The sequence below is a fragment of the Phragmites australis genome, chromosome 19 (assembly GCF_958298935.1).
Source record: "Phragmites australis chromosome 19, lpPhrAust1.1, whole genome shotgun sequence".
NCBI classification, from domain to species: domain Eukaryota; kingdom Viridiplantae; phylum Streptophyta; class Magnoliopsida; order Poales; family Poaceae; genus Phragmites; species Phragmites australis.
The window spans coordinates 21,844,996-21,857,519 of record NC_084939.1 but is presented as its reverse complement, the minus strand read 5'-3'; the positions used below and the strand labels follow the sequence as shown (position 1 = coordinate 21,857,519).

At 40.0% G+C, this 12,524-nt stretch overlaps 1 protein-coding gene across 1 annotated transcript; it reads right to left on the bottom strand.

Moving 5' to 3' along the window:
• Window positions 1-2,334: 2,334 nt before the first annotated feature.
• On the bottom strand, window positions 2,335-11,667 carry LOC133900812 (uncharacterized). The gene is made up of 18 exons (XM_062342062.1): window positions 11,310-11,667; window positions 11,171-11,213; window positions 9,589-9,710; window positions 9,395-9,502; window positions 8,018-8,162; window positions 7,483-7,574; window positions 6,578-6,671; window positions 6,013-6,463; window positions 5,784-5,923; window positions 5,312-5,664; window positions 4,659-4,826; window positions 4,272-4,568; window positions 3,981-4,149; window positions 3,737-3,909; window positions 3,630-3,656; window positions 3,449-3,531; window positions 2,971-3,088; window positions 2,335-2,877 (listed from the first exon to the last, which is right to left on the bottom strand). Exons 1-18 carry the CDS (start codon window positions 11,529-11,531, stop codon window positions 2,779-2,781), a joined length of 2,904 nt encoding a protein of 967 aa, XP_062198046.1. The 5' UTR covers window positions 11,532-11,667; the 3' UTR covers window positions 2,335-2,778.
• Between the last annotated feature and the right edge of the window lie 857 nt (window positions 11,668-12,524).

Here is a 12,524-nt window from a genome sequence, read left to right as displayed (position 1 = left end):
GAGGAGCTCACAAAGAGTCGGGTATTTTTCAACCCTATCCTCACCCAAGCGATCACAAAGATCGAGCTAGGGTTCTTACTCAATTCATGAGTGATACAAACTCCCCGTGGCACTCCACAACGATTAGGTGCTCTACGGGTGACCTCTTGCCGTCTAGAAGCACAAAGCTTCAAGAGAAAAAAAATTGCAAATCGCAGCTTGGCAAGAACTCAAAATGCTCAAAGATTTTCTTGTTGCTCTCTTGCTCCAAATCTCACTCCCCAAACCAAACTCACAAATCTTAGCAAAGATTAGGCACTAGAGGAGTTTGGGAGGGGTATTGAATGCTCTAGAGAATGTTTATGCACTGGTGGTTCAACAGCAATAAATGAGAGGGGGTGAAGAAGTATTTATACCCTTCCTCCAAAAACTAGCCGTTACTGTGCTATTCAGACAGACTTTGAGTATCTGGGTTCACCCGGAGTCTCCGGGTAGCACAGAAACTCACGGACCTAACCTGTTAGAACTAGTCGTTACACTGATCCGGAGTATCTGGGTTCACCCGGAGACTCTGGGAAACACTTTGAGAAAAACCGGCTAGAACACTAGTTCGGAGGATGCCCGGAAGGTTCGGAAGCATCAGGACTCGGAGACTCCGGACCAACTCAGAGACTCCAACTAAAAAACCTTGGCTAACCGAGAGCCTTTCTCGGAGTCTCACTTAGAGACTCCGGGACTTAACAGCATCCGGAGTATCCGGACTAACTCGGAGACTCCAAGCTTAGAATTAAATCGAAACCGAGACTCTCTCTCGGAGTCTCACTCGGAGGCTCCGGAACACTTGCACAGTCCAGAGTATCCGGGCTATCCCGGAGACTCCGGGCTCATAATTAAAGCCAAACCGAGAGCTCTTCTCGAAGTCTCACTCGGAGACTCCGGGGCACCTAACAGAGTCCGGAGTTTCTGGACCAACCCGGAGACTACGGAACCAGACAACTCTGTCCTATTTTCTCGGTGTTCGTGAGTGATGGTGTCTCTCAAGAATTGGTTTTCACAAAATACTTTGAGCACTAAGACACTAGCAAGACTATAAAAGCATCCCTCTTTATAGTACGACATTCCTAAATCTCAAATTCAAAATAAAAATGAATTGAACTCTATGAGTTTCTTTATGCCGCTTCTCCTTTCTTTTTGAGGGACATTGACTTCTTTTAACCTTTTTCAACGGGACTAAAATTTGTTCATACACTTGATAAACTCATTAGCCCTTTAATCGTTTGTCATCAATTAGCTAAAACCTACAAGGAGCCTAGATGCACTTTCAGGGAGTCAAGAATATCTTACGATGTCTCCAAGGCACTATAGATCTTGCTCTTTTCTTTCAAAGAAATCAAGATATGAATATGATTGGATATACTGACGCTAGCTACTTATCAGATCCCCATAACGCCAGATCACAGACAGGCTTCATGTTCTTAAATGGTGGACCAGCCATTTTATGAAAGTCTTCAAAATAGACTCTAGTGGCTATATCCACAAATCATTCTAAAATAATTGCATTATATGAAGCATTAAGTGAATGCGCATGGCTTCGCAGAATGATCAATCACATATAACAATCATGTGGTATTAGTTCTATTGAATCGCCAACAATTATCTATGAAGATAATTATATATGCATTACTCAAATACAAACATGTTACTAAAGAGCAATATAATTAAACATATTGCTTCTAAAATGTTCTATCCTCATGAATTGCAAAACAATGGGGAAATATAAATCTTGCAAATTAAATAATGTGACAATCTTGTTGATTTATTCACTAAGTTCTTACCAACTTCTATATTCCAAAAATATATTTATAGAATTGGTATGCGATGACTACGAGATTTGCAAGGTTCAAGGGGATTTGATCCCTAAATAATAACCTGTTCATATTATATTACACTTTTTTCCTTTATGAGTTTTTCCTATACGGTTTCTCATATAAGGTTTTTAATAAGGCAATATCTACTTTATTCCTCCTATTTTTCCAAATATTTTTCGAAGGTTTTAATATGATCCAGAGATCATAATTATTACTCTCTAAACTCACCAGTGAGTTTTCTAATATGAGCTTACAATAAAACAATTACTGATATATACCATATCATTTTCTCCTTATATTTTCCATTATGTTTTTAAAAAGTTTTAATGGTATATCAACATATAATATACTATTTCTCCTTATATTTTTCGCATAGAGTTTTAGAAGAATTTTCAACAAGAAATTTACATTCAAGATAATTGATCAATGGAGAGTGTTACGAACAAACTCCTCTTACATTAAGCATGTGATCAAATATCATTAGCAACTAACAAGACTAACTACCTTCAGTTATCCAGCAAAGGCATCCGTTCATCTCAACAGTTTCTGAAAAGGCATGTCTGTTAAGAACCTATATATATGTAAATGCAGTTTATGAATAGATGACGAATTGATTCTCTCTACCTACTATCCTTTTGCAAACTCTCTGCTCAAACAACCGTGTTTTCCAAATAAGTTTACAAAACAAGGGCGGGCTACTTATACAAAATCGCGGTATAAGCATACTTCACCGAATTCCATGCCATGAAAATCTTCTCCACTTGTGCCACACGCGCAGATCCTAGGCCTCCAAATTTGCAGACTCCATCCATGTTGCTGATGCTGATGCCAACAAGGCCGGACAAGCAGATTACAAAATACGTTTTCTCCATCACGGTTGATGGGTAGATCTGGCTGCATGCGAGATGTGCTATTTAGCCTCCTAACTAACTTAAGGCATCTCACTTGATGGGGTTACGTTAATGCTCTGAGAGCGAACCCTGTCAATGATCTTTTGTCTGCCGGTCAAATCTTCTTCGTATCCAACGACCTGCATATAATGTGGAGTTCAAATGAGTTGGACAACACTTTCAGGCGTTAACTGCCGAGTAGGGTATATTGATTCTAGGATTAGAGTGCACACCTGAGACTCTGTCTGCGTCTCACTGAAAGGGTAGTAGGTAGTGGGAGCTGGGGATGGGGCAGGGGAGGAGTTTAAGCTTTGAATCTTCGTGCCAGGGGTGTTGTCTTGCTTCTGTTGCCTAGAGATTACAAACAGCAGTTACCAATAAGGGGAAATGTTCAGTGGAAGCAAGTAGCTATATGGAAGTTTCCGCTACTTAGATGCATTGGAATAGACATGCTGGTCTGTGTAAATATCTGTGTTATCATTGTATGAGGAAGTGGAAGCATTAGCGAGCCAACATGATGATTGAATGTATGAACAGATCATTGCCTTCAGGAAGTGAAGATCTATCAGAATTAGTTTAGTAATCTAAATGGAAGTTCGAGCAACTCCAAAAGAGCATATCTCAGGTCTTTATGGAACTGTACAGAAAAAGAGAATAATCCAACTCTAGCCGAGCATATGCATGTAAAAAATGCATAATGTACCAACATACATGTTCAACCAGCTCCTTGAAATGCCAAAGGAGTGTGTATCTTTCTGATCTTGAACAACAGCAGTATTGTCAGGTTCAAAAATCTGCACGAGCAGTTAAGGATACACCAATGGTAGTGCACATTAAAAGTATGGAGTGCAAATATCAACAGCAAAGCATAGATCACCAGAAAATAGGATACGCTCCTAGGAGATTGCACATCCTGGATCTGCAACATAAAAAACAGCAGGTGGCATTATTAAACTATGTCCTTGGAATAGTAAAGTGTATGAGTTGCATTAGCATTACCTTGGATGATAGGACCTCTATGGCATCCGCAACATCAGGAACAGAGCTATTGTCAAGGTGTTTCTCAGGTCCTCCAGTGTTTCTGCATGTATCGCTAGCCTTGCCAGAAACAGATAATCTTCTTCTTTTACTGACAGCAGGAGAAATTGGTTCTTCATTAGCTGAGGCAATACCTGCTAAGCGAACGAAGATGAGTTTGAGGTGAACAAAATTTCTTTTCAAAGCTTGTACAGTGAACAATTACCAGATTTGAGTGTTGGATTGCTTGTTGTTACTTGACATCCACTAAGCAGCTCAGAGCAGTCAAATCTGCCTGCCTGCGTGGAATATTGACTGACTGTGCACATACCAGCATCTTTTTCCTGAGAAGTAAGTGGCCTCGGCTGAAAGTGATCAAAAGGGACAATTGTATCCTGCAATGATAATTCGCCATATTGTTAAGCATTCCATGCTCGCAAGCTATTGCCAGTGGGACAATAACTGGAAGGAAATATGTGAATATGATTCAAAGTTAAAACTATGTATCCGAAATGACCTGTTTTACACACTCAAAGAGCCACTCTACAGTAATGGTTGGAGTTCCTCTTTTGGAGTAAACCTCATATTTTGGACCGCTTGCAAATTTGCAGATAAGATGGGTCACTCCCTTATATGCTTTCTCTGTAAACTTAGCGCCTAAAGCGAAGCACAAGTTCTTCAGCAGAAATCTTTCTTTCTCTCCATATTGTGAAAGTGAAATACAGAAACGGTATTTTTCAAACCCTGGGAATGGGATGCAACAGCGCAAAGGCGAGAAGATAGGGTGATTTCCAACATCTTGCAAGCAGCCCTCCTTTACAAAATTTAAATGTAAGAATTGGAAGTAGTCAGCCACTTGAAAAGCATAATAGAGTGAAGTGACCATGATCACAGAAGCATATACCTCCAAACACGAGCGTATCCATTGAGTTGAAACGACGGTTGAATGAGAGAAGTCACAAGGCATGCTGTTCTGTCCATGGCACTCGATTATGAAATCCACAACTGTAGATTGTATGTCATCCACCATAGTGCCACCTCCTTCGCTGACCCAATCAACAACCTCAGGCCTCTGATTCAGAGAACATAACCACTTCATTAACAGAAATCAAAGAAAGTGGGAATTAAATGTTAATGCATAGCACCTGTTAGGAATATAGAGCCCTTATCCATTATGTATATGTTTGGTTACTGGAGTCCATGTACTCCCTTATGTACTCTATATATTGCCGGGCTACTATTGAATACAAGTTGTTATTCCTAACAGCACCAAAAGAAAACTAGGCACTATCTGGAGGAATATGATTGGGTCTTTTTTTTTCTTTTTACTCTGGTGTACAATGCTCAGCAAATAAAATGTAAAGTAATTTCTGAACAAGTTGATCAAATGGCAAAATATTTTAAAAATTTGACAGCATAATTTACTGTTGACCTGAGTATCCCAGCCACAAATGAAGGTTGAAACAGGAGTCATCTTAAGAAGAAAAAAGGACATGGCAAAGACAACGAAATGATGCCTGTAAAGGAAATCGATGGAATATTAGCAGTGCAGCATACCTTGTCATGAGAAAATGAATTTGAGAAACCGAATGTTCTCCCTTTGAAAATATTTGAAGATCTGCTACTTCCTGAATTCATTTCACGAGTTACTTGAAATGGGGTACGGTACTCGCCAATACTGACCGCTCCATTCTGTTGACTTGATTTTGCAGGCCTGGTTGCTGTTCGGGTTTTATTAATGTTATTTTCACTTTTGCCTCTTGCTGATTTTCTTTCAGATGACATATCCTTTTCAAGTTGTTTGTCATGTGAGTCGTTAACAGTTGGAACATGAAAAATTCCACGTGAGTTTTTGGCTACCTTTGTTTCACATGTATCAGCAGATTTTTCCATGCTCACATGCGAAAATTCTGCTTTCAAAAGGTAGAAGAACTGTGTAAGTGAAGTCAAGCAAGGACAATATATGTTTTAATGATTACTTGATCCATTTCAATAATCCAAAATACAACTAAATCTGGTGGTTGCATACCTTTCGAGAGTAGCTCAGTAGCCACATGACTAGGGGATACTTTTACTTCCTTTTTGGCTCTATTGCAGTCTTCTAACCACATTACTTTTACTATGTTTATTACACCCCAAGCAGCCAGACGTCTTACCTCCTTTTTTTCACTGCCAAGAAAATAAGCATCATCAGCTGCAACTGCAACCAGTACACAAAAGAACTAGCATTCGCAGAAGAAACAGTTGTATGAACTTACTCCTCTGAAGGTGCACCAAGAATAATATGAGTAAGCTTCTCACTTAACAAAATGTGCCGGGATCCACCACCATTGCGTATCATCGTGACTAACCTTAACAACTGTTTCTCTTCAAAACCCACCAGAGAAATTCTGCAATTTGATAAATATAGATCATCATTTTCCGCCTCTGAGTCCTCAGCTACATGACTATCAACCTGCATCTCATTTGTCTCTTGGACACCTGGTGCACCAACAATATCTGTGTTGATGATCTGTGAAGCATCACCAAATGAAGCAGGCACATATTGTGACGTTGATACTGAATCATCGACTGATGTTGCTGGAACAGGTTGAAAACTTGCACTTGCACTACTGATCTCTGGGTTATGTTGCTCCTTAAGGGAACTTTTTAAGCCACTAAAAGCAGTCGAACTCTGACAAACGAGGTAATTATTTTCATCTAGGCAAGCTTCATTCCAAACAAAGAAAGAAAATAGGTTAGACTAACCTTACAAGATTTATAACTTTTACAAGAGAAACAAGCGAATAACAGCAGGAAAATAGCCCTTGGGTGTGTAATTACCTCTTCGAGCAACAGATTGGTCAACCCATCTTGGATTTACAATGTGGATATTACCCCATCTCTGGGCCACGACATATTTGTCACCTCCAGGTTTGTAATAACATGTTAAGAAAATTTTCCTTAAAATTTTCGTGATAAATAACAGAAACGCATATAGCAATGAAAAATTGAAAAGTTCACCTTCTTTAAAAATAGTATGTTTATCAGCTGTCAAGTAGCATGTTTCACTAAGACTAGAGCAAACATTGAGTAAATTCTGAAAGCCAATGGTGATTTCTTTCAGTGCTTTATTGGTTTTTTTCTTTTTCATAATGACAGATGGAAACATGGCTTTCAGGAATTCACAGCTATCGTGTGCATCTATTAGGGCCAGTGAACACTAGCCACGGCACTGCAGTAGAGGGCCTGTGGCGAATTAGCAAGACTTCTCATCCAAGCTATATATTTCCTAAATATCTGATTAGTTTCCAAGGGATATAATTAGTTATTTAGTGCCTTATCATTAGTTAGGTCAGTTATTATTCAGATTGATCCTATCTATCATTTCCCTTTGATATAAAGAGGCCTACTGGATTCATCGGTGACTTGGTGTTAGCAAAGATCAATGAAGAATGAATCAAAGAAGCCACGCTCTCCTCAGTCTATAGTCTCCTCTTTCTCATGAACAGATATAGTTTCCTACAATATTATTTTGACCTACTATTTTTAATATTGAGTACTAGAGTGCCCAGAAAGACCTTTAGTTGTCAGTTTTAACAGAACTTTGGACTAATTTAATTGCCGTTCCTTTCCATTTAAATTTCATGTCTACAGCTGCATGAGAGAGAGCGGAGGGTAACTAATTCAAATAGATGGAATCTCAAACATAAGAAATTAAATTAAAAGCAGAAAGCACCAAAGGATATATTTGCAACTAAATGAGTGCACTTCCGTGTAAGACAGGCTGAAAACTGGCCACCATTCTGCACTACTATTTTCTCCAATTCCTTCCGTTCATCTGATCAAGCAAAAGAAAAGTAACAAATTTCATTTTGCAACAAAAAATGGCCAAAAAAATAAAATCCAAGAGCACAGCATGTTTCATCAGCTGCAATTCAAAGTACCACCATAGGCCAGTATTTTTCAGATAATAGATAGCAACCTACTTTTTAAGAAACTTGTCAAAAGCATTACAATATTTAATATTTCAGTTGATAATATCAACCCCTTAGTCAACAATTATAAGGGCCTCTTTGGAAAGGGGATTGGGGTCCTAATCCTTAGTATCTAGTTTAATTGTGAACTGAATTCCAGAAGTTCCAAGAGCAATCCCCCTCTTCCAAACAGACCCTCAATTTCAATGAAGATGCAAGAGAAACATATGCGTGTGGATTTGTGGAAGGAAAGAAAATGTGGAGCTCATTTTCAATGCCAAGCTGAATAAAAATCAACTTCACCTACCTGGATTCAATTTGGTGACGCAGATATTCAACCCAGTAAAGGGAAGAATCCTATAAGGTTCATGAGGCACAACACGATGTTCAGTCCAGCACTGCTCTAACCAGTTCATGGTGACAATGGGCTTCTTCAGAACATTCACAGCCCACTGCATGCACAAGAAGAAACCACATCCCTATTAGTCATAGCCCAACAACAGTGGCAATGCAGAGAGAACATGGCATTGTAAACAGTTCTTTCTTCCATGCCAACTGCCAAGTTCAAACGAGTTAGCAGCAATAAATTTAGCATGTTGTTATTATCGTTATCCTTTCAGCATAAGAGCCTCAGTAGGTAACATAGCAACATAGTTGGTAATTAGTTAGGTAAGAAAAGCTATAGAACTGGGTGAAAACTGGTGAACTGCCAAAATATCTTAATCAATCAACCCTGGTTAGATGAACCAAACAGCTCTTCTAACTGTCTCACCATCCGGAGTACTAACATCGATGTGAACAATAAAATCAGGCAATTGTTTCAATTAAGATTTGCTGCACAAATCCCAACAGCCTAGAATCACATTTTCGTTTAGGTTGTGGTGAGCTGGAAATAAATTGAAATGACCCGTAACAGATTCATGGTATTTTCCAATTAAGGCTTAGTTTGGCATTCTGCTGGCCTTTTTACTATTTTTGGAGATATTATGTTACTAATGATCTCTTTCCAGAGTCAAAATGGAAATTTTTACTAGAAATGATAAAGATTATATTAACCAACTAGATTCTGCAGCATATAACAGCACAGCACAGCACAGCAATGCCAAACTAGCCCTACTATCCATCACATGTCATGAGTACATAGTGCACCTCTTTGATCCGAGGAATCATTAATGCAAGGAGGGCGCACTGAACAATAAGCTCAAGTTGGATGAAATGGGAGAAGAAAAGTGTGCGTAAAGATTTTCAGGCCCGTTAAAGATAAATTATCTAAGCTTTAGTTAGATAAGCCAGAGAAGTTCTAGAAGGACTTCAAAAGTAATAAAGAACATAGAAGAAAATTAATAAAGCTAAACAGGGGATTAGTAAACCAGACGAGAACAATAACAAGACCTCAAATGGCATTTAACTCTTGTAGAAGCACGAAGGGCATTAATTAAATTAACTGCCACTGTGGACAGTACCGCGCAGAACATGGACAAAGATAATGGAACTGTATATATTGTATAATACCTTAGAAATTGTCAGCAGTAACATAACAAACAACTACTTCTCATGCTAGATGTGTTATATATCAACTCATCGTAAATGTAGGGTAAGCATGTACAGCTTTTCATACCACACTAGCCACAGTGGCAACTAGCAAAATTTAGATACCATGTTAACAGCTTTTAGCATAACTTACTTTATATTTGGCAGCCAAGACATCTTTTACAAGTACAAAGTTCACATCCATGGAGACTTTAGTTTGCAAAAGACCTCCCGTGGCTGTCACTAATTCTTCAATCTTAGCCTGCAAGAACAAAAACAAACTTGAGATATATACTAACACACTTACTAATTAAACTGTAACATTAGGACAAGTTTCGATACATGTACCTTCTCAGCTTTTTCAAAGCCTGAACAGAGTATCTTAACACCGTCCATTGCAAGGCAACAAGTATAACTTTGCTTAGGTAGGAAGCGACGTTCTTTGGCACAAGAAAGAATGCACTGTGGTCCTATCAAAATTCAAACACGGTAATACAATCAACACTTAAACACAAAATGGCTGTGGAAATTATGTGTCATTTTGAGAGCAACTTAATACATGGCTATACTTGACTGTTGTGGTTTCAACCACAGAGGGATTCTATGGACTGCAGCGCTACAAAATACACAACATTTTGGGCTCCATATTAACAAAGAAGCCTGACATTTCTTTTAAAAAGAAGGGGGAGCCAGACAAAATAGATAAACAGGTATGTGATTACAGCTTTACTAGGCTAGCGTACTTGGAGAAATTTTTACCCAGATCGCGTCCACATTTTTTCAAGATCAGTAACTCATGAGACAGTATCATCTGCACTATTATACTTAACTTTGTTTAGCTGACAATTACAACATTCAGCTACAGACTAGTCTAATAAGCAATCAAGTGTTTACGAGTTTTAGCCCTAAAGAATGAAAACTTTGCAAACCACAAAGTAGATTGGGGCTTTTGACTGCACCAAATTTGAACTAGCAAGATGTCATGGGCAGGAGATCGAGGCTTGTCATTTAATTAGGAGATAAGTTTGGTAGGAATTGGATTTGATTTAGTTAGGAGATAAGTTTGATTTTGTTTCCAATTCAATAAGAGATAAGTTTGGTAAGTTAGGATTTGGAGTCGGATTAGGATTGTAATCACCTCCATATATAAGGAGAGGTAATATTCAGAATGAATCAAGCAAAAAGAAGAATTAATCTAAGTCTCCCCCAATATTCTGTCTCCTCAATCTATGGTCTAATCTCTCCCCTAGTAGTCGACACCGCCCGGATTCCTCTCAGCGGATGTTTATCCCCATTATGATCCTAGGATCATAACACAAGATACACCGATATACATCAATATAGGGCACCAAACAGGAATGCCAACCCAATACATTAATATAATTTGTCCTCGGGAGTTGAGACTTGAGAGAAATCAGGGTGTTGTGCAGAGAACCAAATCTCAAAACCCAGTACTCCCATTCTTGCACATATTTGACTAATGCCTAACTCAGATCAGGCCGGGACATCATGCTATCCAAATTTGACAAATGTTTGCTCTGCATGGAAAAATTCAGCACACTCCATCAATCAAATTGAAGCCAGCACCCCTCGCAATGAAATGTTATTAAACCTTAGCCACACTAGTCTGCGACAATCTGACACACTAGCCCTGGTGTAAGATAATAAACACTGAAATAAAGTACCAAATTTCAGTGTAATTAGCGCACTGAACCAATCAAACCCTATGTGCTATAGTTATATATTGCAGATGCACAAAGTTAAAGTCCAAGACAAGCTTCCCAATACCAAGGAATCAAAACCACTCGAGCCTGATTTCACTGGCATCTCGACTAGTTCCACTAGTTAGAAAACAAACAGTGCAACTTCACATTGCACAACCACCCGAGAAAATTTAGCACCCCTATTAAAAAATTGCAGCACACCTTACCTAGCAAATTGCAGCCTTTGGCCCTCAGATCGGCGAACCTCTCCTGCAGAAGGGCAGACCAAAACGGAAGCAAACATTTAGGGATTTGGGAAAACGAAGCGGCGGTCGATTTGCGCAGGTGGGTTTAAGAGGCGCGTACGTGGGACGAGGATGAGATGACGTGGAAGTCGAGGGGCCCAGTGCGGCTCGGGTCGGCGCAGAGGAAGACCTCGGCGCCGTTGAGGCGGAGCGCGTCGTGCACGGCGTCGAACACCTCGGGGGCCACCAGGTTCCGCGACAGGAACACGCTTGCGCCGGCAAAGGTCGCCGCCCTCCGCCCGCCGGCGGACCCCGCGGTACCTGAGGTGTAGGACGGCGTCATCGAAGAGTGGCTGACGCGGCCGCGCCGCCGCCGCCTAGGTGGGCGAGGAGCGGGGGAGGCGGGAAGAGGCAGGGGAATGGATTTTTTCGGAGTTTTTTCGCGGAAACCGACAAATGGTCTGGGACTGGGAACCGGGGTTCAAGTGGTGGTGTTAAGCGTGGCAAAGTGTCGGATACAGGGCGCGTTTGGTTCCGTCGCCGACTCGTCTAGTTTGGCAAGGCGAGCTTGTCAGCGCTGGAGAGCGATTTTTGCTCTCCACTAGCAAGGCGAGCGCAGGTAATAAGCACTGTAGAACGGAACTAAACGTGCGAAATCTTGCCTAGTCTAGCAAGGCAAACTGTGGCAACGGAGCTAAACGCGTCTATAATCTTGAATACTTATGGGTAAAAAACTAATCTTGATTCTGGTAGAGATCCAAGATCTGATAGGGATCTGAAACTTGAGGAGGAGCGGCTTTAGATTTGTCATTCTTCCTTGACCTCGCGGCGGTAGCTCGTCTTTCTGGAGACCTAGGGCGAGACGACTGCACGGTGATAGATTTATGTTTAGAACTAAAATTTCTTTATCATCTATGAAGTTATTTCTTTATTGAATTATTTTGGATGTTTAGGCACATATCTGAAATGTCCTTTGATTTATCTCTTCATTAGGTTGTCATAGCAGGAATATGGTCCGTTCAGTGTAGCCTTGCCTAATAAGAGCAGCTCCAGTGGTCTCGCAAGCTCGCTATCGGCATATTTAGCGATCAACCAAGAAAGACTTCAGCAGACCCGCCATCCGGATCAGCATCTGTCGGCCAAAATAGCATCCCCTCTCGGCTCACTATCGCTATTGTTTCTCCCATATACAGTATCAGATGAACAGTACCTTAATTCCAAAAAAACGAAATAGTGGTATTCGTTCCTCCAAAAATCATAAGTTTTTTATATGGGTTTCATAATCCATGTGCCTAATTTCTAAAATTATTTTTAATTTTAAATTATATGGTGAAAA

Excerpts from the sequence above, each read along its gene's own strand:
- LOC133900812 (XM_062342062.1), bottom strand. The coding sequence starts at position 11,531 with ATGACGCCGTCCTACACCTCAGGTACCGCGGGGTCCGCCGGCGGGCGG. Across the intron at positions 6,672-7,482 it reads GCACTCATTTAGTTGCAAAT|AAACCTGGAGGTGACAAATA; the intron begins ATATCCTTTGGT and ends ACATGTTATTAC. Across the intron at positions 3,089-3,448 it reads TCAAGGAGCTGGTTGAACAT|GCAACAGAAGCAAGACAACA; the intron begins GTATGTTGGTAC and ends TGTAATCTCTAG.